This window comes from Aspergillus glaucus, assembly GCF_001890805.1.
Source record: "Aspergillus glaucus CBS 516.65 unplaced genomic scaffold ASPGLscaffold_8, whole genome shotgun sequence".
NCBI classification, from domain to species: domain Eukaryota; kingdom Fungi; phylum Ascomycota; class Eurotiomycetes; order Eurotiales; family Aspergillaceae; genus Aspergillus; species Aspergillus glaucus.
This window is the reverse complement of record NW_019170460.1, coordinates 238,848-264,925: the sequence shown is the minus strand read 5'-3', so window position 1 is coordinate 264,925 and position 26,078 is coordinate 238,848. Positions and strand designations below refer to the sequence as shown.

At 49.4% G+C, this 26,078-nt stretch overlaps 12 protein-coding genes across 12 annotated transcripts; 8 read left to right on the top strand and 4 right to left on the bottom strand.

The window, feature by feature from the left end:
* The first annotated feature begins 17 nt into the window (after positions 1–17).
* On the top strand, positions 18–2,436 carry ASPGLDRAFT_45977 (NAD-dependent malic enzyme). Its single transcript, XM_022546357.1, has 5 exons — positions 18–326; positions 384–490; positions 541–1,081; positions 1,149–2,201; positions 2,322–2,436. Exons 1-5 carry the CDS (start codon positions 250–252, stop codon positions 2,329–2,331), a joined length of 1,788 nt encoding a protein of 595 aa, XP_022401704.1. The 5' UTR covers positions 18–249; the 3' UTR covers positions 2,332–2,436.
* A 598-nt stretch (positions 2,437–3,034) lies between these two features.
* Positions 3,035–4,823, top strand: ASPGLDRAFT_45975 (NADH:flavin oxidoreductase/NADH oxidase family protein). Its single transcript, XM_022546356.1, has 7 exons — positions 3,035–3,163; positions 3,216–3,321; positions 3,376–3,795; positions 3,843–3,862; positions 3,911–4,147; positions 4,205–4,561; positions 4,621–4,823. Exons 1-7 carry the CDS (start codon positions 3,095–3,097, stop codon positions 4,681–4,683), a joined length of 1,272 nt encoding a protein of 423 aa, XP_022401703.1. The 5' UTR covers positions 3,035–3,094; the 3' UTR covers positions 4,684–4,823.
* Positions 4,824–7,373: 2,550 nt separating this feature from the next.
* On the bottom strand, positions 7,374–11,508 carry ASPGLDRAFT_65814 (MFS transporter; the record flags this gene model as incomplete). Its single annotated transcript, XM_022548947.1, has 5 exons — positions 7,374–8,681; positions 8,735–9,431; positions 10,131–10,721; positions 10,773–11,028; positions 11,079–11,508. The coding sequence occupies 5 exons, from the start codon at positions 11,506–11,508 to the stop codon at positions 7,374–7,376; spliced, it is 3,282 nt and encodes a 1,093-aa protein (XP_022401702.1).
* A 1,392-nt stretch (positions 11,509–12,900) lies between these two features.
* On the top strand, positions 12,901–13,938 carry ASPGLDRAFT_124081 (uncharacterized protein; the record flags this gene model as incomplete). Its single annotated transcript, XM_022540456.1, has 2 exons — positions 12,901–12,937; positions 13,001–13,938. 2 exons carry the CDS (start codon positions 12,901–12,903, stop codon positions 13,936–13,938), a joined length of 975 nt encoding a protein of 324 aa, XP_022401701.1.
* Positions 13,939–14,020: 82 nt separating this feature from the next.
* ASPGLDRAFT_1408675 (putative tubulin-specific chaperone Rbl2) lies at positions 14,021–14,686 on the bottom strand. Its single transcript, XM_022541710.1, has 4 exons — positions 14,667–14,686; positions 14,419–14,598; positions 14,267–14,353; positions 14,021–14,205 (listed from the first exon to the last, which is right to left on the bottom strand). Exons 2-4 carry the CDS (start codon positions 14,581–14,583, stop codon positions 14,104–14,106), a joined length of 354 nt encoding a protein of 117 aa, XP_022401700.1. The 5' UTR covers positions 14,584–14,598; positions 14,667–14,686; the 3' UTR covers positions 14,021–14,103.
* Positions 14,687–15,546: 860 nt separating this feature from the next.
* On the top strand, positions 15,547–17,214 carry ASPGLDRAFT_124547 (flotillin domain protein; the record flags this gene model as incomplete). The annotated part of the gene is made up of 6 exons (XM_022540487.1): positions 15,547–15,651; positions 15,720–16,032; positions 16,089–16,134; positions 16,190–16,707; positions 16,761–16,988; positions 17,042–17,214. The coding sequence occupies 6 exons, from the start codon at positions 15,547–15,549 to the stop codon at positions 17,212–17,214; spliced, it is 1,383 nt and encodes a 460-aa protein (XP_022401699.1).
* Positions 17,215–17,663: 449 nt separating this feature from the next.
* On the top strand, positions 17,664–18,560 carry ASPGLDRAFT_34651 (aminoglycoside phosphotransferase family protein; the record flags this gene model as incomplete). The annotated part of the gene is made up of 1 exon (XM_022544455.1): positions 17,664–18,560. One exon carries the CDS (start codon positions 17,664–17,666, stop codon positions 18,558–18,560), a length of 897 nt encoding a protein of 298 aa, XP_022401698.1.
* A 270-nt stretch (positions 18,561–18,830) lies between these two features.
* On the top strand, positions 18,831–20,120 carry ASPGLDRAFT_124808 (uncharacterized protein; the record flags this gene model as incomplete). The annotated part of the gene is made up of 3 exons (XM_022540511.1): positions 18,831–18,888; positions 18,944–19,020; positions 19,086–20,120. The coding sequence occupies 3 exons, from the start codon at positions 18,831–18,833 to the stop codon at positions 20,118–20,120; spliced, it is 1,170 nt and encodes a 389-aa protein (XP_022401697.1).
* A 530-nt stretch (positions 20,121–20,650) lies between these two features.
* Positions 20,651–21,314, bottom strand: ASPGLDRAFT_169510 (NEDD8 family protein RUB1; the record flags this gene model as incomplete). Its single annotated transcript, XM_022542693.1, has 4 exons — positions 21,158–21,314; positions 21,016–21,070; positions 20,824–20,906; positions 20,651–20,738 (listed from the first exon to the last, which is right to left on the bottom strand). Exons 1-4 carry the CDS (start codon positions 21,166–21,168, stop codon positions 20,651–20,653), a joined length of 237 nt encoding a protein of 78 aa, XP_022401696.1. The 5' UTR covers positions 21,169–21,314.
* Positions 21,315–21,414: 100 nt separating this feature from the next.
* ASPGLDRAFT_147642 (uncharacterized protein) lies at positions 21,415–22,785 on the top strand. The gene is made up of 3 exons (XM_022541938.1): positions 21,415–21,735; positions 21,809–22,070; positions 22,119–22,785. Exons 1-3 carry the CDS (start codon positions 21,670–21,672, stop codon positions 22,736–22,738), a joined length of 948 nt encoding a protein of 315 aa, XP_022401695.1. The 5' UTR covers positions 21,415–21,669; the 3' UTR covers positions 22,739–22,785.
* A 122-nt stretch (positions 22,786–22,907) lies between these two features.
* Positions 22,908–24,069, top strand: ASPGLDRAFT_1408417 (60S ribosomal protein eL42). Its single transcript, XM_022541709.1, has 4 exons — positions 22,908–22,994; positions 23,452–23,544; positions 23,618–23,802; positions 23,866–24,069. Exons 1-4 carry the CDS (start codon positions 22,992–22,994, stop codon positions 23,903–23,905), a joined length of 321 nt encoding a protein of 106 aa, XP_022401694.1. The 5' UTR covers positions 22,908–22,991; the 3' UTR covers positions 23,906–24,069.
* Positions 24,070–24,233: 164 nt separating this feature from the next.
* Positions 24,234–26,000, bottom strand: ASPGLDRAFT_124553 (amidohydrolase family protein; the record flags this gene model as incomplete). The annotated part of the gene is made up of 6 exons (XM_022540488.1): positions 24,234–24,630; positions 24,699–24,900; positions 24,950–25,133; positions 25,193–25,433; positions 25,488–25,722; positions 25,775–26,000. The coding sequence occupies 6 exons, from the start codon at positions 25,998–26,000 to the stop codon at positions 24,234–24,236; spliced, it is 1,485 nt and encodes a 494-aa protein (XP_022401693.1).
* Positions 26,001–26,078: the final 78 nt, after the last annotated feature.

Here is a 26,078-nt window from a genome sequence, read left to right as displayed (position 1 = left end):
TTTTTTTTGCCTCTGACTAAAAGAGGCAATCCATGCTTGGTCGTTTGACTTTTCGGAATGTGGTGGATTCGTCGTCCTCAGGGGCCTCTCAGCCGGAATCGCATACTACTTAATACCAGGCTTCCCAGGTCATCGTGTTCTTCTCTTTTCTCTTCTACTCCTCATATCGCATTGTCTTCTTTGAAACTCTCCACTCCTCAAGCAACTAGCATTCGTTGCAAGAGTACTTTGACTGCTTCGAACTCCACCATGGCTCGCTTTCCTCCGTCTGCGCAACAAAGCCGGCCGGTCCACGCCACTTCCCACATGGGCCACCAGGCTCCTTCGTAAGCAATTGCTTTGATATACACAATATAGGTACCGTTGCTAATGCTCATTGATAGTGAGGGAAGCTACGACACCGCCAATCCCTCGTACATTCGCAAATACCTCCGTACCTACGGACTCACTCCTCCGCGCGCAGAGTCATACGAGACCCAGAAGACAAGATGTATGAACACTATATAATTTGGAGTAAGAGAATGGAGCTGACAACAGCAGGCCTGGCTCAATTGGCTCTGAAGACCACTCCCATTGACAAGTTTCTCTATCTGAGCACTCTTCGCAAGAACAACGTCCACCTCTTCTACCGTCTCGTCTCAGATCACCTTAGAGAATTGACTCCTCTCATCTACACTCCTGTGGTTGGTGAGGCTTGTCAACGATGGTCCGAGATCTACCAGCAGCCTGAAGGTATGTACCTGAGCTGGGAAGACCGCGGTAATCTCGCGGCCGTCATTGCCAATTGGCCCGAGACCAACGTGGAGATCACTTGCATTACCGATGGTTCTCGTATTCTGGGCCTCGGTGATCTGGGTATTAACGGTATGGGTATTCCGATTGGCAAGTTGGCCCTCTACACTGCATGTGCTGGTATCCGTCCCGAGGCTACTCTGCCCTTGACCCTGGATCTTGGCACTGGCAACAAGACTCTCCGGGAAGACCCGTTGTACATGGGTAGCCGTCACGACAAGATTACCGCGGAAGAGGAACGGGAATTCATGGATGAACTGATGGCCGCTCTGACCGAGCGTTGGCCAGGGTGAGTGACTCATTGTCGATCATTCGGAGAAACGGGGAGCTAATCGGGGCCGATCGGCCGAAAATAGTATTGTGATCCAATTCGAAGACTTCAAGAACCCCTTCCCCGCTCTGGAGCGTTACCGTGACACTTACACGTGCTTCAACGATGATATTCAGGGCACTGGTGCCGTCATCCTCGGTGGTGTCATCAACGCGGTCAAGCGCTCTGGCCTTCCCTGCAAGGACCAGCGTGCCGTTTTCTTCGGTGCGGGCAGTGCTGGTGTTGGTGTTGCCAAGCAGATCGTCGACTTCTTCGTGCGTGAGGGCATGACTGAGGATGAGGCTCGCGCGTGCTTCTACTTGGTCGACACCAAGGGTCTGGTCACCACCGACCGGGGTGACAAGCTGGCCGACCACAAGGTCTACTTTGCCCGCACAGACAACCAGGGCGAGCAACATAAGACTCTCGAGAAGGTGGTTGAGCACGTCAAGCCTACCATCCTCATGGGTCTGTCCACCATCGGCGGTGTCTTCACACCCGAGATTCTCCGCAAGATGGCCGACTGGAACACCGCCCCCATCATCTTCCCCCTCTCCAACCCCTCTTCCAAGTCTGAGTGCGACTTCGAAAGCGCTGTCACCAACACTGACGGTCGCGCCCTCTTCGCCTCTGGCTCCCCCTTCCAACCTATCTCCTTCACCAACTCTACCGGCGAGACCCGCACCCACTACCCCGGCCAGGGTAACAACATGTACGTCTTCCCCGGAATCGGCATGGGAACCATCCTATCCAAGGCCGTCAAGGTCACCGACAGCATGATCTACGCTTCTGGCGAGGCCCTCTCGCAGGCCCTGACTGCTGAAGAGATTGACCGTGGTCTCCTGTACCCCGACATCACCCGCATCCGCGAGGTCAGTGTTGTGGTTGCCCGTAAGGTCATCCGTGCTGCCCAGGAAGGCAAGGTCGACCGCGAGACCAACCTGCGCACCATGAACGACGAGGGTCTGGACGTTTGGATCAAGGCTCGCATGTATAACCCTCACACCGAGGTCCGCGCTCTGGAGAAGGAGGTTGGCGCTCTGCTGTCGAGTCTGGGCTCGTTCCCGGCTCTGAATGGATACGATGAGAACGCTAAGCTGTAAGCGGCAAACATATCCTTTTCGTCTTTTGCTGTCGCAGATCCATCGAGATTGGTGAAGCGTCGTACCTCATTTCGGGCTTTGTTTTTCTTTTGGTTTTCTAATACTGGCTTGTCCAGGCGATTCTGATTTCGAGCGTTCTTCCGATTTTTCGTTTCTTTCCTTTCGCATCGAGGATGCACTGCGTGTATTCCTCTTATACCCCGTTCTTGGTTTATATAATGACTCCCGGTCTTGGCTGGTCTTGGTTGGGAGGTGTGCATTGATTGTCTAGGTTGGATAATAAAAGCTGTGGATATTCATGGACAGATTCCTTTTTGCGTAGCTTCCTGCCTTAAGGCTATCGTAGTTATAAATCTTCCTCTGCTGTTGCATTTGCCTGCGGAGACGATAGTATATATTGCCCAAATCCTCACGCTAGCCCAACTACTAATGAGTTATCTGAGTTCGAAATACTCTTAATGAATATCAAATCCTCTAGATACATAGACCTCGCAAGCCTTACCAGATCACGCCAAGAGTTGTCGTCTAGACCCCATCTGCCAAAATCACGTGAAACCGGTGAGACTCAAAACCCCGACTCCTCAACGGCGACGATCCACCCACCATAGCCTAATCCTCTGACCGGGGAAACGATTCGTCTAAAGCCAGATCCAAGCTTGGACCATTCTGGTTTGTTCTGGAAAGAAGCTTAGCGTCGGGGAAATGGGGACATGAATCTCTCCGCCGGCAGTGACAGCCTCGGCAACTAACTAGTTACTTAACCTCTACATTAGTGAGTTTATCTCACGATCGTCGCGTTTGGTGGTTTTATAGGTCGTTGCCCCTAGTTTGCTTTTTTTTTTTTTTTTTCTTTTATTGTTGACGAATACGGATTATTGCACAGAGCAAGATGGCCTCCCCTTTGAATGATGCTGTTAAACTTCCTTGCGGGTTGGTCTTGCCTAACCGGTTTGCCAAGGTATGTGATCTTTTCTTTTGAGGTATTTGTAGATAAGATGATAACAATACAGGCCGCAATGGCGGAAATGTTGGCCGATTGGGACCACAACCCAACCCCCGACCTAATCGAAGCCTACAATCAATGGGGCCAAGGCGGATGGGGCGCGATTCTCACCGGTCAGTCCCCCCTCACCCTCACCCTCAAACCTGATAAGTACTAAAACGACGCAGGAAACGTCCAAGTCGACATAAACCACCTAGGAAGCCCCCTCGACCTCGCCCCACCCTCCACCTACACCACCGCAGACCAAAACCCCACCCTCGTGCAATCCTGGGCCAAATACGCAGAAGCATGCCAGCAACACGGCACCCCAGCCATCGTCCAGCTCTGCCACCCAGGTCGCCAGTCGTTCCGTGGCGCTGGCAAACGGGGCCTTTTTGCGTCGACTGTTGCGCCTAGTGCGGTTCCGTTGAGGATTGGGGAGGGGTGGTTTGAGTGTGCTGTGAGTAGGGTTGCTTTTCCGGTGTCGAGGGAGATGACACGCGGAGAGGTTGAGGGTGTTGTTGGGCAGTATGTGGATGCGGCGAGGTTGATGGCTGATGCTGGGTTTTCGGGGGTGGAGTTACATGGGGCGCATGGGTATTTGATTGGTATGTTTTCGGTTTCTGGGGTTGGGTGGTAATGCTAACGTTCTTAGATCAATTCTTGAATCCGAAGGTACGATCTCTACGTACATTGGAAGCCAGTTGGTACTGACAACAACAGACAAACCTTCGCACAGATGAATACGGAGGCTCCGTTGAGAAGAGAACCAAATTCGTCCTGGACATCATAACAGAAACCCGAAAAGTCGTCCCTGCAAACTTTGCCATCGGCATCAAGCTCAACTCCGCAGACCACAGCTCCGACAATTTCGAAGACACCATGACCCAGATCAAGTTGCTCACAGAAACCGGAATCGACTTCCTTGAAGTCAGCGGTGGAAGTTACTCAGACCCAAAGGTAGCCCCATCCACCCCTCCATTTCTCACATAGAAGACTGACTTGTGTACTACGCAGATGATGGGCTACAGCGACCAATCCCAACTCGAACAACCCCAACAACCCACCCGCACCTCTGCCCGCGAAGCCTTCTTCCTCTCCTTCGCAACCGAAACCCGCGCCCGCTTCCCAAACCTCATCCTAATGCTAACAGGCGGTTTCCGCACGCGCGCCGGCGCCGAAGACGCCATAAAACAGAATGCCTGCGATATCATCGGTATTGGTAGACCGGCGGCTGTGAATCCGAAGTTCCCGCAGTTGTTGCTGGATGAGAGTCTTTCGAATGGGGAGGCGGGGTTGCCGTTGAAGAAGGTGGGATTGCCGTGGTATGCGCGGTTAATTCCGATTAAGGTGATTGGGGCGGGGGCTGAGAGTGTGAGTTTCCTTTCCTTCCTCTTGTTAACATATCGGGACTGTTGCTGATGGTTTGTTAGATATACTATGGAGGCCAGATTAAGCGAATAGGCAAGGGCCTTACTACGTCTGCTCCTGCTTAGGTTATTCTGGGGATAATACGATCGCTCGAGTGCGTCATGAATGGACTAGTAGAACCAGAACATGAGTACCTCTTACAGATAATAATGAATTCTTAACCTGAAGTAACCGAAGACATGTCTATCAGAAACTAATGCATAACTCACTAAAACTAATATGTTGCTCCTCTCTAGTCCCCACGTTATATCGGTTCGTGGGTGTCCACGACAATATCTTCACGAACCGACTCTGTCTGGGGCAAATCGAAGTCCGTTAGCGAATGCTGATAGCACTGAAACCGTGACTTTCATGACGGCTGCTGGGTCGTCACACTATTCTATTGGCCATGTGCCCATGCAGACATAAATCATCGCAAGCATTGCGCCATGCTAACGACAACTTGTCTAGGGCTTAGTGATTCCATGGCATGTCTGTATGGACTTGTTTCCAAAGAAGAATGGGGAAAGAAAAAGCATCATAAAGCGAAAATACAGGGAGCGCAATAAGAATGTGACCAACGCCAACTGAAAAAGTAAACAGCGGCGTTAGTTAGTTGCCTCAGGCGTTCTTTTGTTGCTCGTGCTCCTCCATCAAATCCCAGAACACACGGCGCATCAACTTCAAGTCCTCCAATATCCGCTTTCAATTCCGCAAGCCATGAGACATTTTCATCAGCCTGAGAGTCCTATAATATAAATACCTCCAGTCTATGTTATGGACGAGGTGCTCGAATTCAAAAACAACGCCCGCAAGCTCCTTTCCAGAGCGAGCACGCCAATATCCATCCGGCAACTGCCATCGAAATGCAATAAGCAAACTGCTGATTTCTTGCGGATCTTCCAGTGTATCCGCAATCAACCATTGGATATCTTATGGAAGACGCAATAATCCCGAGTCTCCTGAAAACTGGGTCATCGGCCCTCGGTTGGTTGCTTCGTTTATTATGGTTCGAAGTTCGGGGATATTCATCGGATCACGATGCATCAGGCGACGAGGAACCGGATACCGGTGATTGAGCTTGTCAATTCATTCTTGCATGTACCGCTGAGGATCCTTCATGAATTCATCCACCGGGTATTTCGCAAGTACCCAATTGCAGAAATATCCCTCTGAATCTCCCCAGGGCTTATCTTCCAAAACTTCGTCTATTGTCCTTTGGACAGTGACTAGGAAAAGATCCAGATTTTTCTCAAGATTGCTGGCCCCAATCTCTCGCCGTCCTAAGTGTCAGCAACGCTCGTGGATGAAATACCCAAGAGGTTGGGAAAGCATGCTGCCCGGTTGACAAGCGAAAGGTGGTGGATGACATTGCTTAAAGCGACCCTGGAGACGGGGTCCTTTAGGGATCTGTCCGATCTGGGCTGAGTCTTTGTCCATGGGCACAGGTAGTGGGTCTCCACGTTTTTTCCAGTGCCCTCTCTGTCCAACCAACTCCGGAGAGGTGGACTCGCTATCTTGAGTATTCCTCATTTAGTAGTGCATATGGGTTGGATGGAATTACTATTATCAATCTAAGTCTATGCCAGGAAAACCAGAAAGGGGCGATTTCTACTTACTCGCCCGAAATAATGTGCTCCATGTCCATGGCACTTGGAAATATGTGTCTTCCAGCTCGGCAGAATCAATGAAGAATTTTCGTCCTTCCAGTCTGGACGTTCTCGAAAGATGGATAGCAATTCACGCTTTATTTCTATATCCATAGAGCATACAACGCAGTATGTTGGCTCGCCTTTATTCATGATTGATGTGCGGTATGTTACAATTGTCTTTTTTGAAAAGACTATTATAGCCTAGCTGGTTTATGTCATGGTGAGGCTTACATCACGCTCTTTTTCAGAACTGCAAGTTAAATATTACTTCAAAGGACATCGCGTTGTAACCGGAGGTTGTTTGGACTTATCTAGGTTATTCTCGTATTCGGCCCGTTTTTTTATTGACTATCTTGCATTGAACGACGTGGAAGATATGGTAGTTCCTACTGCAATCCCTCTTCGTTACCGTTTATTGGTATAATGTAACGGTTGCCAGTGATTTCGAAGTCGTTTAGAGCTTTGCCTTGCTTTGTGATATTTCCAGTGACCCATGTCAGCGTATGAATACAGGACAATTGAGCCTCTGGGTGGATACAGTTGCCTCAAATATTGAGCTGTAGGCTTCTGTGCACCTCGCCATATCAAATCGTGTGTCTCATACGACATCCTACCATTGTTACTTAAGGGAATACTTTATCTTCCACCGGAGATTCAATGTATGATTGTGAACAATTTAGAGGATCAACAAGATAATGTTAGCTTGCTGATTGCCTTCTAGTGGTAGTTGCCGGATAATTACTGGTGTGTTCGGTTTCCAAAAAATACTGTTTTTGAGTTTGAGGATCTCGTCCGCAGGGAAATAGATTGGTAGTATCTATACCTTGGCGTTGCTAGGCTGTTTAAAAGGTGTCATGGCTTGCGGAATCGGCAGCGGATATTGGAGAACTTGATGTTGATGCGTTGTGTGTTTGAGAATTTGCTGGATGACGCAAGCCAATACTCAAGAGGCCCAGGGCTCGTCATTAAAGATAGCCATGAGGACTAGCAATTGATTCTACCAAGGACGCAAATGGCCCGGGGGGCTGATTTTACCAAGGACACGAGCCAGTACAAAACTCATACAATACACCAGTAACACTTGATTTATTTGTTAACTTGTTGCTGATATGCGTATAGTCCTTTCAAAGCGCGTCAAATGGAGCCGGATCTCCATAATTCCACTGCATCCCAGACAAATTCTCCAACGTCTCGAAGTCAGGCATCCAAAATGGACTGTCCGCATCCAAGTCGATCCAAGGAGCAAGATGTAAAGCCATCCGCACTCCGTAGTAGTTACTATCCATCTGTTGTTGAGTTATTCCTCCTAGCGCCGGCTCGGGCATCAGTCCGATTGGATTCTCAGTCGGCATATTGCTCGCGGTAATATCTTCGTTCTTGGGCATACCAAAGGCAGTAGTGTTGTCGGGAACGGCATTTGTGCATTGATTGTGTTGAGCTGTCATCAACTCAGCCATCCCTGCAGCCTTGGTGTTCTCATTTCCTTCGAGTTTCTCCATTGCAGCGTTGACGAGCAGTTCGAATGCATCGCGGTACTTTTTCACCCATGCTGCTCGTTCACCCATCACGAATAAGACCGTTGAGCAGGCGCGGATATCATTGCTCATCCTGACAGACCAGACCTCATTCGTGTGCGTCCAAAGTGCATACAAGAGCGTAATTCCCCCCATGAAAACAGTCTGAACTGCCAGGAAGGAATGGCCATATTCAAGCGTCTGATGAAGCCTTTTGTGGGTCTGGCAGATGTCCCCTGCAGCATTGAGACAAATATGATAGTATGGATCTGCAAGCGAGAGAGCTGGTAAGAACGGTTGGATTAGAATCCGCAACGCGCGGTTGTAATGGAGCGTTGTGTAGTCCAAATCCGAACCGCTAAAATTACGCAGAAGTGCGGATTCCCTCCATTCCTGCAATTCAAGGAACAGCCGGTCCATTTTTGAGCGTAGAGTGTGCAGTGGCTTATCTGCGCGGTAGATTTTGTGCTGTATTCTGGAATCGATGCGACGAAGTTGAATAAGATACACCGCGAAGGTCAATGTAGTCGTCCGGTCAGAGGGTGGAGGAGCAGCCAGTAATGCCGGATCTTGCACCGTATCATCTACATCCAAGGGTAAAGGGAGATCAATATGCCGATCTGCGATGCTGAAAGGACGGCCAAGAGACATAGATATGACCCTCTCTAGGTAATAGACGTTCCAGAAGAGTCGTCGGCGCATCTGCGCAGTGAACGGGTCGAGGTTGGCCTCGTTCGCTTTTCGATGGAGCCCCAGATCAATAGCAATGCGCATCGCGAGTCCAATCATATACCAGATGCCTTGACTCGAGGAGGATCGGAGATGGTACACCACAAGGAGAGTCATGGCTTCGATGTTTTCAATTGACCGTGTCTCGCACATGGCGGGTGCTTGTTGTAAAGCGGTCATGTAGTATCTCTGTAACTGGTCAGGACGCAGGTTCATGATAATATAAATGTATTATTACTCACCTCAGGATTCATATAGGTATACTTCTCACTCAACTGGATCATCGTCGCTCCAATAGCGTACACCAAGTATAACTTGAAGATGCCAAATCTTTCATTTCTGGTAATCTCCTCAGGCTTCAGCTTCGCCAAGCGCCAACGGTTCCCATGTAACCGCCACAATTCATCCCTGTCAAGAAGAGGATAACGAACATGGATCCTGGTCAAGTATGCCTGCAAAACCTTGGACCCCATTTCATCATTCGGGGGTTCTGCGCCTTTCAGCAGCTCTTCTGTCCTCCCCTGTCCGAGAGGGCCACTAGTGCTCGACGGTTGAGCGGTCGGGTCTAATGTCCTATGACTCGAATTCGGTCTATTACCTTGACTCGCGAAGGTTTGCTGAGCCCGCGACGGATTAAGAAATTGATTCCACACCGTCGCCTGAACCATTTCTCCAAGATTTGAAGCAAGTGGAAGCCCCGAGCTGGAGCCCACATATGCCGGGGCCTCCGAATTCAAAGCAAGAAAGCCGACAAGCTCTCCAACGGCATTATTGTCGATGCCAGTTGTTGATGGTCTCTCTGCCGTGTTTCGGTTCTCAGAGGACTGAAAAGTAGTCGGGGTGGACTGAGTGACATTGCTACCAGGGTCAGTCCTTGCTGGTCTAATTTCCAGCTCAGATTGGAGATATGCAACACGATCTTCCAGGGAGCGGATATATCTGTGATACATTAGTCTAGGCTGTATAATAAACACAAGAGGTCACTAACTCGTTCTGCTGCCCATTTTCCTGCCGCACGGTAGATTTGTCACATAAAATCCCGGCTTTCTGGCAGTTAGAACACACCGGATATTCATTATCACACTGTCATCCATTAACCACTGCACTTTTGTAAGTCTATCCGGCTCACTTACTTTCTGCTTCCTCAACTTGCACCGCGTGCAAGCCGTCCTGCCTCGCTTCCGGGGGTTGTAGTCTCTGGATGGCGATAGGGATGGCTCATGAGTCGATATCTCGTGGATATCCATGGCAAAGCATACTTATTGCCTGTCATTTGGCAATGGGTGCTGTCCGAATGTCGTCGGAGTTGGGTTGACGGAGGCGCCGAAACATCGGGATTACCGGAAAAGGAATGCCAAGAAATATCGGCTGGAGCCGTTGTGCCCTATATTCCTCTTGCGCTCTTTATGTAGACTCGAGCTGAGCCCAAAGGATGCTACAGTATTTATTCGGCTGAAATCATCCAGAATATGGCTTTTTTTTGCATTACAGAATTATGATATGTCCTTATATTAGATACACTGTTGGAAACACCGCTAATGCAATGATCAATCTATCCTTTTTAAGCAGGAAATTGCTGCAATTCAACAAGGTGACCGAGCCGGATGTCTGCCGTCACTTGAGGGTAATCCCTCATACTCCTTATTCTGAGAGGTCGGCCGTTCCTCGACCACCTCTGTGTCGGGCGCCTGCCCGGATTGATCCTGGGCGTCAGACTTCTCTTGGTTTTGCTGTTGATGCTGTTGCTGTTGCTGCTCTTTGATTGCCTCCTCCTCATGAGGATCCTTCGGTCTCTCCAAACCTCGATCCCGAATAAACATGCACGCAATAAAAGCCAATCCGATAAGGGGGACCTGCAAGATAAATACCGCATGAGAAGCCTTTGCATACGCAGTAAGGATGTTCTCCCAGTCTGCCTCGGGAATACTGGATTTTGATGGGAGACTGTATGTAGAGTGGGCTAAATTTTGGTATCCATCTGGCAGATTGGACTTCAGCGTGGCTTGTAGGAGAGCAGCAGAAATGGCCAGTCCGCATGCACCTCCCAAGCAACGGAAGTAGTTGCGGTCTGAGATGACGACAGCACGTTGTGATTTTGTGGCGTGTGCTTGGAAGGCAACCATGGTCGGTTGGAATGTAAATCCAACCCCGATTCCAGCAATTCCAACGATAACAGCGATGATACCGGGGTTAGTTGTGCGATCGAAAAGCAGCATCAACCCAGCACCTCTATGGAACGATTAGCGCAGTAAAGTAAAAGATGCCTGCTGAATGACTTACAATGTCCAGAGGCCGAACCCGCACCAAATCACTTCTCCATAACGTTGGAGTCGTGAGATATATTGGCCTGATGCGATAGAGGCAATCGATTGGCAGGCGACCATAGGTGCTGTTAGGGCAGCAGAAACAATCGGTGTCCATCCTCGCGCGTTCTGATAGTAGAGTGGCAGATAGTAGAGATAGGCTTGGTAAACGGCTCCCAGCAGAAAGCTTTGTAGGAAAAGTGCGCAAATCACCTTGTTCTTGAAGAACACAACTTTCAACAGTCAGTATTGCGGACATATACCGATAATTCGAGGGACGTACTGGGAAGCATAGGTAGCACGGCTACTTTCCATTCAATGAAGATGAATGCAATAAGCGAGCAACCGCCAATGGTCAGCATACTGATGACCATGGCAGAGCCCCAGTTGAAGTAAGAACCACCCCCAGAAATGGGAAGCAGTATAAAGATAACCGCAATTGAAGATGCAAGGATGCCATAGAAATCAATCCTTCCCAAGTTCTTCTTGAAGCCATCCTTCCGGGCATTGTTTGGGATAAGAAGATATCCAACAACAATCGACAGCGCAGACAGGGGAGAGATAAGCCAGAAAAATCCGCGCCATGTCGATCTCATAATGAATGCAGCCGCTATAAATGGACCTATCACATTTCCAAGGCCGAGGGCACCACCTAGGATGCCCTGGTACTTGCCACGCTCTTGGAGAGTCACAACATCCGATACAATAATCATAGTCAGAGACGTAACGCCACCGCCAGCAATTCCAGCTACACCACGGAAGACATAGAACATGGCAGCATTTTGCGAAAGACCGCACAGCAAGTCCGCAATGCAGAGCAAAGCTAATGCGCTTAAGTATACAATTTTGCGACCAAATATGTCCGAGAGACGACCATAAAGTACTGTGAACATCGTGTTGGCAATTAGGGACGATGTACCGGCCCAGGATATGGAATTCTGTGCATTGAGATCGTTGGCAACAGTCGGAAGGGTGACACTAATTCCATTCTGGTCCACGAAAGTGACGAGTAGCGAGATTGCGAGACCAGAAAAGACAATGATTAACTTGCGAAATGGCAATATATCTGTCTGGTCATGAAGAGACCGCTCTGCGGCTTGTTGCTGTCGGTTCATATTGCTTCAAGGTTCAGACCACGATGCCAGGAAACGTCAATTATGCCGCGTGGATGACCATACCAACTCGTGAGATCTCCGGGCGTGTTTCTCAAGCGCAAATATCGATGTGTAAACCCACTGGATCTGCAACACGGCGCAAAGTATTTGACAATAACCGTTCATTCAACACAAACAGCAGCAAGAATCATGGCCATATTTCAAGTCTCAAGAAAGGAAAACTTTTCACGCCAGCAACTCGCTGATCCCTGTGTGTCAGTGACGTTTGTCTTTGACCGAAGCCATACTCCGTATTATGCGCCAACCAACGATGGTCCGTCCGTTATCATGCGTCGGAGACTCTCCCGACGGGCTCGGGGATTTTGTCTTTTTACGAAGCAGCATCTGCCGCGCCATCACTATTGGAGGAAGTTCGGGTCAGCTATATTAGGATTCTATGGGTCGGCAGTCAAGCTCCTCATCGGACGTCCGAAGCCGTAGCGGTGCAGTGCCGAATTCCGCAGTGCGGAACTGTTTGATTCGCTAATAACGATGCCATGGTTGGCTTCCGCTCTGGTTACTCAATTGAGGTCGTTTCTTGACTCATTTATTGTTTTCAAGTGCTGGACTTCAGCAAGACGAGTATCAAAAATGAGCACCGAAGACGTGGGAAAAGCCTTATCCGCATCTCCGCTGCAAGACTAACCCCGAACTAGTAATGTCATGTGACCATGATGTCTCCAGGTCAAGGTTATACTTGTACGTAGGAACCAATGCCTTAGTACTTATTTTTGTGTTGTAATAATATCTAAGATTCAATATGTATGCAGTAGGTCTTTTCCTAGCATAGTGTTATACTCTGTAGTTCGGTAGCATAACGCGAGTGAAAGCCCAGACCGCTCGCCGCTTTTGCTCCGGACGATCAGGTCGGCCACTTCGCAGCCTTGCACAAGTGGTTAGAAGTCCGCTATCAAGAACCGGTATTGTCTTTTGAATTTTGGGGATCCCATTATGGCATCATACGGGTATTTGGAGCAACCCGAAGAGGGTGAGAAAACCGTTTGAAAGTATTGCTATCTCGAACTCGCCATGCTAACTTAGCTGACCACAGATGCTCTTCACAAGTCGCGCCTCCTCAACGTCGAAGAAAAGCCATTCAAGCGGATATCGAGACGCCTATTGGACCCTAGCTCGCTAGTAGTCACCAACGCGACGCTCCCACCTACACCTCCACCGGACGACGCAGACGAAGGGGCGACAATCGCCGCCGAAGCCGAAAAACAGAAACGACTGGAAGGATGGCGCCATTTCCGCGAGGATGTGACGTTGGATTTCGCTGCATTTGAGGGAAGCATCGCGCGCATCCAGTTCTTGCTTACGAGCAATGAGAAGGAACGCGAGCGGTATGCTGCTGAGAAGCTTCGGATCCTTTCTACAATGGAGGCTGTGCGAGGTAACACGGGGGAATTACGAGGGCAGTTGGAGGAGGCGCAACGACTTCTGGCTTTGCGGAAGAGCTACGATGACCTAGCCGAGAAAATCACGAGCAACCGGCTTCTGAAACCGCGTGAGGACCAGCAAGCGAACCTCCAGAAACTGCAGGCGGAGATCCTCGACCTAGAGAAGGAGAGCACGGAATATGCCGCGACGTGGTCAGACCGACGCGAGCAATTCGGTCGTATCGTTGAGGAAGGCATGCAGCTCCGGCGCCTCATTCGCGATGAGAAGGAAGAGGTTGAACGGAGGGAAGGTATGCAGGAAGGTGGTGAAGGAGACGAGGGTGATGCTCCAAAGGGGAAATCCGAAGCAAACACGCCACGCCCCGAGCATGACAGCCCGACATCCTCGCAGATTCCAGATGACACTACTCGACAGTCTCTACAAGCGGATAAGTCTGGCACAACAAGAGCCGCATCCCCATTACGACAGGTGACTACGGCTGAGGACAAGCAAGAAAAGCATGCTGCCGATCAGGAAGATACGAACATGGTGGATGAGGGTGAGGTGGAGGAAGGAGAAGAAGTGCCAGACAAGATGGATACCACATAACTATGAGTATGCTGCCTTTGTTCAAATCGCAGGGAACGGAGTTTGTTGGGTTTGGTGGCGTTCATTCTCATTTACGGCGGGACCTTTCTTAGTTTATATTCATCTCTTGGTGCAAATTTTGTCTCATAATTGGAATCATGACTTTTCAATTCGTGGGCACCCTAGTTATGAAATCTCCCGCTCAGCGATTTTAGCCTTTGCAACGGCTTCTTTAGCAGCCGTGATATGTTCGACATTGCTCTCGGAGCCCCTCTTGCCCTCCTCGATCTGGCGTCGGGTATCAGTATTGACAGCTCTAGTATAATGGAATCCGGTGCAATGGACTCACCAGTAGACTCTCAAGCATAGCTACTGTGTCCTCAATCTTGGTCTTCAAGCTAGGTAAAACATTCTTGCTTTCCTCGAGTGCGCGGCGCTATTGTTCCGGGTGTATTAGCAAGCCTGAACTAGTCCATCCGGCAAATCGACAGCATTGCATACCTCCTGGTTCAGCAAGTATTCTCTGTTCTCGTCGCCTTCATCCTGAGCTTCTAGCTTCTTGATCCGCTCCGTCTGTTGCTTGATCTCGCTGTGATAAGACGCCTCTTCCTTGACCAGGCGCTGGACCGATGATGTGAAGATCTCCAATTGCGAGCGGGGTGCCATGATTTCCGATTATTCCTATGAGAAACAGATGATTAGTATATGCAATCAACGTCAGCTTCCATGAAGAGCTATATATGCGGCACCTCGAGCTCCACTGAGCCGTCTGTTCGCCAAACTATAGCAGCTGTTCTTCGAAACTGATGCTGTACGTACCTTGCGGGCTATAAATTAAGTATTAAAAGTCTTTGCCTAACCGACTATCAATGAAATGTGAAGCAAAGCGAGGTTCTTGGAGTTCGTGCCATATCACCCCTCCACCGATGACGCTATCCCAAGCAAGCATTTTGCACTGTTTGCTTTTGTGGAGCAGTACAGTCACGTGGTTCTCACTCCAGAAACGAAAATCGTTCCAAAATACTTCCAGAAGACATCACTGGCTTCTTGAATAGTTAGTTAGTTATTCCGGTAGTTAACTACTGGTGCCTTAATAGAAATGCTGTGAGCCTCTCATCGCTCGTCTCGGTTTCCACCCCTGTTTATCGAGTGATCAACACGATATCATGACCGGGCAACGGCATGTTTACTAGGATACACGGACGCCTTGAACTTTGTTGTATGCACAGCCCTTGGTCAAGTGCCCCGTGATGCTGATGATGCTTGTCATTCGGACAAGGAAACTACTGCGGATGAGGCTATAATCAGCGCCCGACTATGGGCCTATATTGAGTCACATGCCTCATACGGCTCCGACATAAGCCCTAGCCGTCACAGCCGTATCGTAGATGAGGCTTAAAGGATGACTATCATGGCTGTTGGATAACAAGAAGGGCAAAGGGCGCAGCCTTGTCTCGTGTCTGGTAAATATTGTGGTACAAATGCGTCCAAGGATCTCCCTGCTTGTTTCTTTCTGTTCATACTCTGCAAAACGAATAGGGCTGAAATACTGCTAACTATCGATATTATCTTCTTGTTTGATATCGTGAACATTTACCCTTGACTACAAGTATACTATACAACGGCAGAATGCGTTATGCAATCTCTCGACCAAGCGAATATCTCCTGCTCACAGGAGCAGGAGTCGACGATATCCAGATCAAAAAGAAGTCCCTTGTGATGCCATGGCAGCGAGTGAGTATCTGTTAAAGGCAAACAGCCTCTAGCGGTTGGTACTTCTGAGATACTAACCGACCAAATAGTGTGCAAGGATTTCCGTGGCACCGTTCGACTTCTCGATGAATCTCCAGGCAATGACCAGCGAGAAGCTTCAATTCTCCCTGCCTGCGGTGTTCACCATCGGTCCTGAGACCGGGGAGGACGCACTCAAGAAATATGCCCGTCTCCTTTCTGGGAACTCTGGATCAGAATTACAAAAGAATGCCCCTGCTTCCACTGTGAAGCACCACGTCCAGGATATCGTGAAGGGGATTATTGAAGGAGAGACTCGGGTGATTGTCTCTAGCATGTCGATGGAGGAGATCTTCAAGGAACGACAGGTTTTTAAGAATAAGGGTAAAGCGTGCTATATACCCGGGCATATTTACTTGTGAAACTAACTTTTGGGATAGTCATTGGGAATGTTCAGAATGAGCTCGAAGAATTCGGTTTGAAAATGTAAGCCTCTGCTTAATCCAAGAGATACCGGCACCCGTACTGATAAACTGTGCAGCTATAACGCCAACGTCAAGGAACTTCAAGATACCCCTGGCAGCGAGTATTTTGCCTTTTTGAGCCGCAAGGCACATGAGGGAGCCCTCAATCAAGCCAGGGTTGATGTTGCTGAGGCCCGAATGCGTGGTGAAATCGGAGAGTCCGAGAAGCAAGGCAAAACCAAGCAGGAAATCTCCAAGATCGATGCCGAAACTGCTGTCCTGGAAACCAAGCGAAAGGCCGAAAAGGCCAAGGCAGACGCTGACCTTGTGGACTGTAAAACAGCGCTGAATGCCAGAAACGAAATGAGCAATATTACTGCAACGCGCCAGAACGAGATGAAAGAAGCAGAGTTGCAAAAGCAGCTCCAGGCTAGAATGGCGGAGACTGAGTTGGAACGGCGCAGGGCGAACGAAGTCACCAAGAGCAAGGTTGCGCGCGAGGCTGCGCAGGAAACTGCTAACGCATCTTACTACACGGAGCATAAGGCAGCAGATGCACACTTGTACAAGCGAAAGATGGAAGCAGATGCGTTATGTAGGTTTTTCTTTCATCCCGTTTGGGATCGAAGCCGGCTGACCCCATTCTAGACTACCGCCAGAGCAAAGAAGCAGACGCTGCTTTCTACAAGCAACAGCGCGATGCTGAAGGTCTGCTGGAACTTTCTAAGGGATATGGTGCCCTTGTCGACGTTCTCGGTGGTCCTCAAGCCTTCCTGCAGTTCCAGATGATGCAGAACGGCACCTACGAGAAGCTGGCGCACGCAAATGCCCAAGCTATTAATGGCCTTCAGCCGAAGATTACTACGTGGAATACTGGTAAGCACCCTAACTTCCCTTGACCATATACGTGTTTCTCATATCGGGATTAGGAAACGGCGACGTTGGCGACTCATCTGCACCAATTCGGAACATTATGCAGAATCTTCCTCCGCTCTTGAGCACAATCCAAGAACAAACTGGTATCTCTCCACCGACATGGTTGGCTCAGATGCCCAATAGCCATCCTAAGGACCCTAAGATGGCGAAGACGTCTAGTGGTTGAAGCTACAGGAACGACGAATGAAGTATGGACCTCTATCTGAGGTCGATAAGCCCTTATTTACTGCGATTTAAATATACCTAATTCCATTTACTTTACTTAATTGGTTGAATGATAATTGCATTCTCCTATGTTTGACGGCTTCATATGGTAATGATCATTAATTTTGTATGATATTTCGTCCGATTTCTCCCGTCGTGGGTTGTTTTTGCCTTCTCAACCCCCAGACTGGCACCTTCCCGATTAGGTGACTGCCCACGCATAGCTTCTGGATATGGGTGATCCGTCCTGCCATCCTTGACCCAGTTAACTACCCATATCTTTCTTCTCTGTTTTCTATTCGAGCATCTGTTACAGTCTCAGTAGGCTTTTTATTGACAAGTCCTCATACTAGCCCTTTCATTAGTGGACACCAAAGAACCTCGATCTTCCACCTATCGAAATTCTCCACGATGAGCGACCCTTCAAACGGCGTTCCTTCCCAAGCGGAGAGTCTCAAGAAAGGTAACCGGTATTTCAAAGGAGGTCAAACGGTCTTCCTATGCCCGGACCCCTTGGACATCTCTACCCTCTCCCCCAGAAACGAAGTCATCACCGTCCTCTCCAGCCGAGACGGCAAGCTCGTGGTCAACCATGACTCCTCCTACGTGACCAAGCTCGGATATAGAGTACGACGTGCCGAGTCTGAAGCGATGAACACGGTGGCTGCACAGAAGCGTACCACTGTTCCTCTGCCTTGGGTCAAATCTACGAGTTTCAGTCCGACCGAGCACTATGCTTCTGAAGACTATGGCGAGATCAAGATGACTTACATCCAAGGATCTACTCTGGAATCGAAGTGGGATACGCTGGATCAGGAGAGCAAGGAGTTTGTTTGTCGCGAGATTTGGGATATTGTCTGGAGGATTCGGGATATTGAACGCACGGATCTGGTCGGTGGTATTTACCAATGTGCCGCTGATGGCACTCCGTCAAAGGGCATGCTTGAGGATCTTCAGAAACCAGCTCGGCCGTTGACGAGTGATGGGGAGGTGCGAGCTCGCCTGTATGAGCGCTATCTTCACGCTGGAGGTCGGGTCCTGAGAGATTTGTTGCCTGAATTACTGCCACGATCTGAGCACTCTGTGTTTACTCACGGTGATATTGCGCCTTGGAATGTCATGGTCGATGACCAGAACAAGATCACGGGCATCCTTGGTTGGAAATTTGCAGGTTGGTACCCTGACTATTGGGAGTACGCGCAGATCATGAACGTTCCGTTCTCGGACTGGTCGGAGTGGATGGAACGGACTGCGGCTCACCAATGGGACATCGACGGGATTGATGCTGTCAAGGAGATCGTGTCCTAGATTTAATGCGCTTTCCGTGATAATTTTGTGCTCTCATACTCAACGTCGTAGCGGCCAATGATATCATGTGACAGTGCTCCGCCTTGGATCATCGCCGGCGCATCATTTCATTCAACTCCTCTCCATATAAATACTCGACTGTCGCTGGTGAATGTCTTCAATGTCTCACTATTTTCTACATAATAATCATCCCTCGTCTGGGTATTCACCACCTCAAGAATCCTTAATGCCACCAATTTTATGTTCATTTGGTCCCTCCTATTCACCACAATGCCGGCCCCATCGCTCCTTCAGCTGTCCACGGCGGCTGCCGTCAAAAACATGAAGTGTAGGCAACCCCAGTGATACCTTCCTGATACAGATGTCTAACCTTTGCTTGCTAGACCTCGACGATATTGGCAGCATACCATATTCTCTTGCTCGACCATTCCTTCTGAAGATCGAAAGCCCCGAGAAACTGGTGAGTATCGATCAGTCGCATCTGGTTTCGAAGGACATAGGCTCACATACTATCTTCTGTACTAGCGATCGATCGAATTGCAATCACCGCACATTATGAAAGACAATGAAGAAATGTGGATCGGTTTCATCAAGCGCGACATCCCCAAGTGGGAAGAATACGATTTCCCCGAACACCCCGAGTCCTGGTACCAAGTCTACTGCGATCTCCGAGAACGAGTGCAAAGGGAAGTGGATAAGGATGCGGAACAACTGAAGCAGGCCATGGAGGGCATCAACTCGAGGCGCGCCCAACACAGTACTAAGCTCGTGACCGACCAGCGCCTTCCCCCGATGAAACCGACAGAGAGAGCACGATATGCCGCGTATGATAGGAAGAAAGGTGGTATTGCACCGGTCTTCGCTTCCTCTTCTTCCGGGATCTCTGCAGATCCGATGGGAGGTTCTGCGTGGTCGTTTGAGCGGCCGCAGATTCCGCGCTCGTTCTCGGGGGATGGAAAGAAGAAAAGCAGCATCTTCTCTGCGCCGAAACGGAATAAAGCCCTTGCTGTTCCGACTGGTCAACTGCACAGCAGAGCGTCAAAGGTCAGGATGGCTCCGCGGTCTCTTGTTGAAGCGCATCGACAGCCTTCTGAGCCTCTTGCTACACGAAAGGCCCCTCCAGCTTCGAAAGCGCATCCAGCTTTGAGAGCGCCAGGACGGACTAGGTCGCAGCCTGCGTTCGGATCGAACAATCCTGTTATTACGCCATCTTTGCAGGAAAGAGAGGTGAGGTTGCGAGCTTTGACTTCTGGGAAGCCCGTTAGCTCTCCAGCCTCGAGAACACCGGCACAAACATCCACACCAGCAACCGGAGATTCGTCTCCACCATTACCAGCCAAAAGAAAGGTCGACGATCTTTTCGAAGCTTCACCAGAGCCCGAGCCTCAAGATGATACGCAGGAACCGAAACGGAAGGCCGTAAAGCGTGCTAGTCCAGAGCCAACATCAGATACGGGTCAGTCCAAGACACCACCAGCACAGGCACCACGCATTGCAACGATCCGCAAGAGACCTGCTCCGAGCATCTTCATGCCACCAAAGAAAAAGAAGGTGACCTGAGAGAACCACTGCAATTTTGGAATTTTCAGGGCGCTAGAGCGGACTTTTTTGTCTATTTTATTCGCATTTTATGTTATTATATTGGATCGGAAAACGGCGCTTATATCTCATCCAAGGAGTTTTGGTATTTGGCACACGGCGAAACTGGTGCGTCAGCATATATTAATCATTTTCTTTCATCTTTCTCGAAAATATTTGACCTGGATCTTAATCTATACTTGTTTAAACTCTGATTCTGAAACGCCTGGTCTATTATTTGTCAGTAGCAAGTGCTCTCTTTCCGCTCACGCTATACCTCACTGTCCCGGCATAGAACTCTCATAAGAAGCTGAAGCAAATATCTCTCTATCTTGGGTATAGGACCGCACACACGATGGCTCGCAAGGGTCGCATCCGAAGTAAACAATTTTCATTTCATTGACAGGACATTATCATCGCATAAGGTATTCGTATTGGTATTCGTAACCGAAAGCAAACAGCAAGCAAAGTAGACTTATTCGAATCATCGACTCAATCCGCTCCGAATCCGATCACAGTGAACCGCCACGAAGCGCAAGGACAAGATGCAGTGTCGCACCGCCTTCAAGGTTATATTCCGAGGCTGTTTTGTCGTCCGCCCTGTTTTTATCGACGTTTTTGTAAGCTAGTTGTTCAAACGAGGAGGTAGGGGAGGAGGTGGTGGTGGTAGGATGACGTGACGTACATCTGCTTTCCGCCGAAAATCAGTCGCTGCTGGACCGGGGGAATGCCTTCTTTCTCTTCGACGCGTTCCTTTATTCTGGAGACCTGTATTCGTTTTAGTACGGGGTTCCTTCTGGCTGCAGTTATGGGGTCGTGGATCGACGGGTTCGGGATTCGCTATCGGGGAAGACAGGAGTAGCGCAGGTCAAAGTACCTTGTAATCAGGCTCGATATCCAACTCAATCTCCTTGCCGGTCAGGGTGCGGACTCTATTGATACGGGCATGTTAGCAGCTGCAAGACTCCAAAACTGCTATTCCGATGATGCAACAAAATAACCGCGGGACGAGCGCTCACTTGATTAACATTTTGACGGAAGATCAGCGCAGCTGAAATTGCTCTAAAGGAAGGATAGATAAATGAGGAAAACGCGAAAACAGACGCTTTGCGAAAACGAGAAATCTATGGAGGAAGTGCTGGTTGTCGGGCTCGTTGGAGAATAAAAAGAGCTTCGCCGCGGCGGGGTTCCTAAAGGTGGGGAGGTGATGGATGGGCAGTGATGCGGTGATACAAGTACATGCAGCGGTAGCAAATAGTAGGAAAGCAAAGATGCTCTTGTCTAGTTGAAGAATTGTATATATTGTTTTCTTTCAATTTGCTTTTGTCTTTCTTTTATTTGCCTGTTCTGGTTAGGCATTGCTGGAAGAATCTAAAGAAGCATTCAGCTCTCCAACTATATATATCCATGCAAGTGCCTTGAGGCTGTACACCAAACAGGCGATCATTTTCCATTTCTCTCGAGCGAGCAAATTGAGCTCAACACCTCGATCCACAAGAACCGCATACACGAGGTCGAAGATAAATTTACTATGGCGCAGACAGCTCCAAACCAGAACCCATTCCAGCAGCTCATTTCGGAGTGTGACAATGACCCAGTATGATACACCCCCCCCTTTCAAATCAACTCTCTACTATAAGAATAGACAGCTGACTTACCAATCTACGCAGACTCGACTACAAACTCGATACGAAACTCACCGCTCCGCAAGAAACGCGCAATATAAAACTACCATCCTCAGCCCAGATTTCCCCGGATGGACCCTCGACGAGATCCTGAGCAAACTGCACGCTCAAGAAATCGGCAAGAATGAGAAGGACGAGGGACCATTTATCGACCACAGAAACAATCTCGCCTTTTACGCTCGTCCGCCAAAGCATATCCGGGAGCTGGTTGGTGAGATCCAGCGGGAGTTGAAAAGCGTTGCTCCATGTTAGTATTCCATCTCAGAGTTGGTGACCTGATAATTAACAATGACAGCCATCTGGTTTACGCCGTCCGAGGGCTTGCACATGACCACACTCGAACTAGCCAACTCGCGAACCCGCTCAGAATTGGAGGGCCTTGTCTCTGAACTGGAAGCAACTGGCATAATTCTAGAACTGGCCGAGTATACAATCAACCACCGATCACGCCTGATCAAGCCTATTATCAGCTACGATGCATCAGCAATGGCGTTGAGCTTTGTCCCTGCAGCCGGAGAGGGGACCGATAACACAGATTATGGGGCATATAGCTATCATCATCTGCGGCGGGACCTATACGACCGAGTCGCAGAGACGGGTATCAAAGTGATTCCTAGGTATATCGTCCCTTCTGCGCATATCACGATTGCACGGTTCATTACGCATGATGGGTTCTTGCTTGAGAAGGATGGCTTTGATGGAACTCGCGTTGATCGCGAGCAGCTGAAAGCGTTGATGGAGAAACTTGAGCATATCAATCAGGGATTGCAACAGAAGTACTGGCCTAGTAGTGAGGGTGGGAATATTTCCTCAGGCGAATGGGTTGTGGGACATGAGAAGGGCTTGGAGTTGTGTAAGGGTGCATCATGGTACGGGAAGGGAGAGTGTGTTCTTATCGGAAAGGGATTTAACTAAGAATCAAACTATCAACTGCCTTTCTCACTCCACAATCAAGTTGGCAGCATTCATAAAGATCACCGTAGAAAAAAGTTTCATGCCTGAGGCATAATGACACAGTCTTGGCAGGGTTCCCAAAACGGCTAGGCTCAATCCCGATAGGGCACTAAGCGAACGAAATCCCACAATCCACGTCCAGCCCGACTTGAACCTCTCCGACAAGTGACAATCCACCGACCACCAAACTCGCGATCCGGCCAAGTCAGTCAAAATGGTAAGGAGATACTGTCCCTTGATGTTCTATTTCCAGCTGTTTCCTCCGGAGAAAATTGGATGAAATTCAAATTATCGGTGCGGCGAGGCGATTTTTTTTTTTGTGCGAGAGCGTCAATGATTCGGATACAACACTATTGCTTTTCCACTCTGCGGTCGAAAGAAGAATTGAAAAATCCCGTCGCAAGCGAGAATACAGTCGAACTTTCACGATACTTGAGGCAATAGGACAAGGGCGCGACCGCGGACGAGCACACCAAGAAATGCTTTTCGAAAATCCCGGCCGACGAACCCGCGCGCTATCAAATCTCCCAATCAAACGAGCTGTCGATACTCGCTACTCATGACCGTCACCGATTCGATTTCAACATTTTCTCCGATGAACAGAGGAACATGGACCGGCAGCAATCATATCTCGTGAGAACCGAAGGCTGATTCTTATCTCTCCGCGCCTCCAGGTCAACGTTCCGAAAACCCGCCGGACGTTCTGCAAGTCCAAGGACTGCCACAAGCACACCCAGCACAAGGTTACCCAGTACAAGGCTGGCAAGGTGCGTCACTTCCATACCTCATTCGACACGGTCACCGGAGGACAATGACGCTGATACAAATGTTGTGGTATAGGCCTCGCTGTACGCCCAGGGTAAGCGTCGTTACGACCGGAAGCAGAGCGGTTATGGTGGTCAGACCAAGCCCATCTTCCACAAGAAGGCCAAGACTACCAAGAAGATCGTCCTGCGTCTTGAGTGCACGCAGTGCAAGTCCAAGAAGCAGCTCTCTCTGAAGAGATGCAAGCACTTCGAGTTGGGGTATGTTCCCTTGTACTGTCTTCAGGTGTCAGATGTGTATGCTAACCGCGTTTTCCTCTACAGTGGTGACAAGAAGACCAAGGGTGCTGCTCTTGTCTTCTAGGTGTGTGATTTCCTTGTTCGGCTCTGGGTTTCCTGCTATGCACAAGCCGCTTTACGTACAGTGGCGGTGGGGATATGACATTGGCAATGGCAAAAAAATCAATGAAATAAGAGTTCATACCTAAAACTTTACGAGTTCCGATTTCTGCTGGCTATCGTAGGATGCGCCGGGACACTTGCCTCGTAAGGATGTGCTCGAGCCGTCCATGACCTCTTCGAGACCCCTTCAAGCCATACGGACCTTCTCTTCCCACGCTTGCCCAGAACCTTGATTCATAATACAACCTTGAACCTTTCCTACATCACGTACAGATACACGACACGAACCATCAATAATCCTTCTGCATAGCCCTCTTCACCACCGGAACTTCCACATCCCCATCCGTCTCCAACCCCCTCTTAACCCCATTCCCATTCCTCACTTTTTCCTCCCCCAAATACTCCTTCCTCCCCGCCTTATGCACCCTCCCATTAATCATAATAATATCCAACCGATCATGATCCTGCAAAATCTCAATATCCTCCAACGGATCCCCATTCACAAGAATACAGTCTGCATAGTACCCCGGCTGTATCTTCCCCAGTTCATGCTCCCGCATGAACAGCTTCGCGACACCCGCTGTCGCCGCGATAATAGCCTCATGTGGTGTGAAGCCAAGTAACTTGGTGAAATGCGCGAGGTCGCGCGCGTATGTACCATGTGGTGTCCAAGCGAAGCCGTAGTCTCTGCCCGATTGTTAACATCTGATTCATTGACAGATTGAAGGAGGAAGGTGAAGTGGGAATTGGCTCACCCTCCCGGCAACACGACAATGCCCCGACGATGCATCTCGCGCATTGCGAGAACCGCTGTTTCTATTTCAGTCTTGTAGCCTGCTGCTTCTGCTTTGGAGCGTGGGTAGCCGAAGCGTTCGCCGTCTTCGAGGGTGTTGATGGGGAAGTTTAGGGCAGGGACCACGATGTGTTTAGTTTTGTTAGCTTCGAGCATGTTCATTCCTGTGTCGTTAGTCACTTATTTGACACAGAGGGAGGATGTTGTTGGTACCTTCGTCGTCAATGTATGATGCGTGGAATATCACGTCTACACCGTGTCGAATGCACATGGCTACCGAGTCACATCCTCTTGCGTGGGCGCATAATCTTCGACCGTGTTTGTGGGCTTCGTCGACGCATGCTGCTGTTTCTTCATTTGTGAAGTAGCATTCATCTACTGAACGGTCTTCTGTGATCTTTCCCGATCATTTTATGTTAGCACGGGTGTCAATTCAAGAAGTGAAACATTCAATACCGGCTCTCCTGACATGCTAAGCTTGATCTGATCAGCAGTCAACTCGACATGTCGACGAATGACCTCTCTCATTTCATCCGGGCCGTCAGCATAGGCGCTGATTCCTGGGACGAGGTCGCCATCTCTTCGACAGACCTCCTTGGCGTTCGCGAGATAACGAGGACCGGGGATGTCACCGGCATTAATGGCATTGCGGGTTACGACGTCTAATCTGTCTTTTGCGGATGCAGCGCCCCAGCACCTTCAACTCACACGAGGTTAGCATGAGATGGGGACAATGGAATAGGTAGCTGACATGGTATATCCCGAATCCAGAAAGCACTGGGCACTCTTTGCCGTGAGCAGAGTGTGTTCCTCCACATCGAGCTCGCCTAATCGAGCTAGGTCACCTCCGTTCCATGAAATATGGGTATGCGCATCGCCCAGTCCGGACATCAGTGTCCTTCCTCTGCCGTTGAATGTGCGTACTTTGGGGTTTCGTTTTAGTTCATCTTTATTGGGGACGTTGCCTACTGCGGTGAATTGCTCGCCTGGTACGGGTTAACTGGCGTCGATAGATGGGAATGATGACATCTAACATACCTTCGATGAGAACATCTCCTCGATATGGCTCTCTCCCTGTTGAGTCGAGGATCCGGACGTCTGTTATTAATATCTTGGAGTCTGGATGTGTGCCAAAGATCTCATAGTTCTTTGGTCTTAAACGCTCATCGAATCTGACCTCATTGGTCGGCTGAATATTCCGTGGAGGACCATCGTAGGGTTCAATAGTCGACATGGATTGGAACCAAGAGACTCTGGTACTCATCGGTAGAGACGGTGCCATAATGGCATGAAATTGAGCGTTATCCTTCAACAATCCGAACAACGCTCGAGATCAAGAACG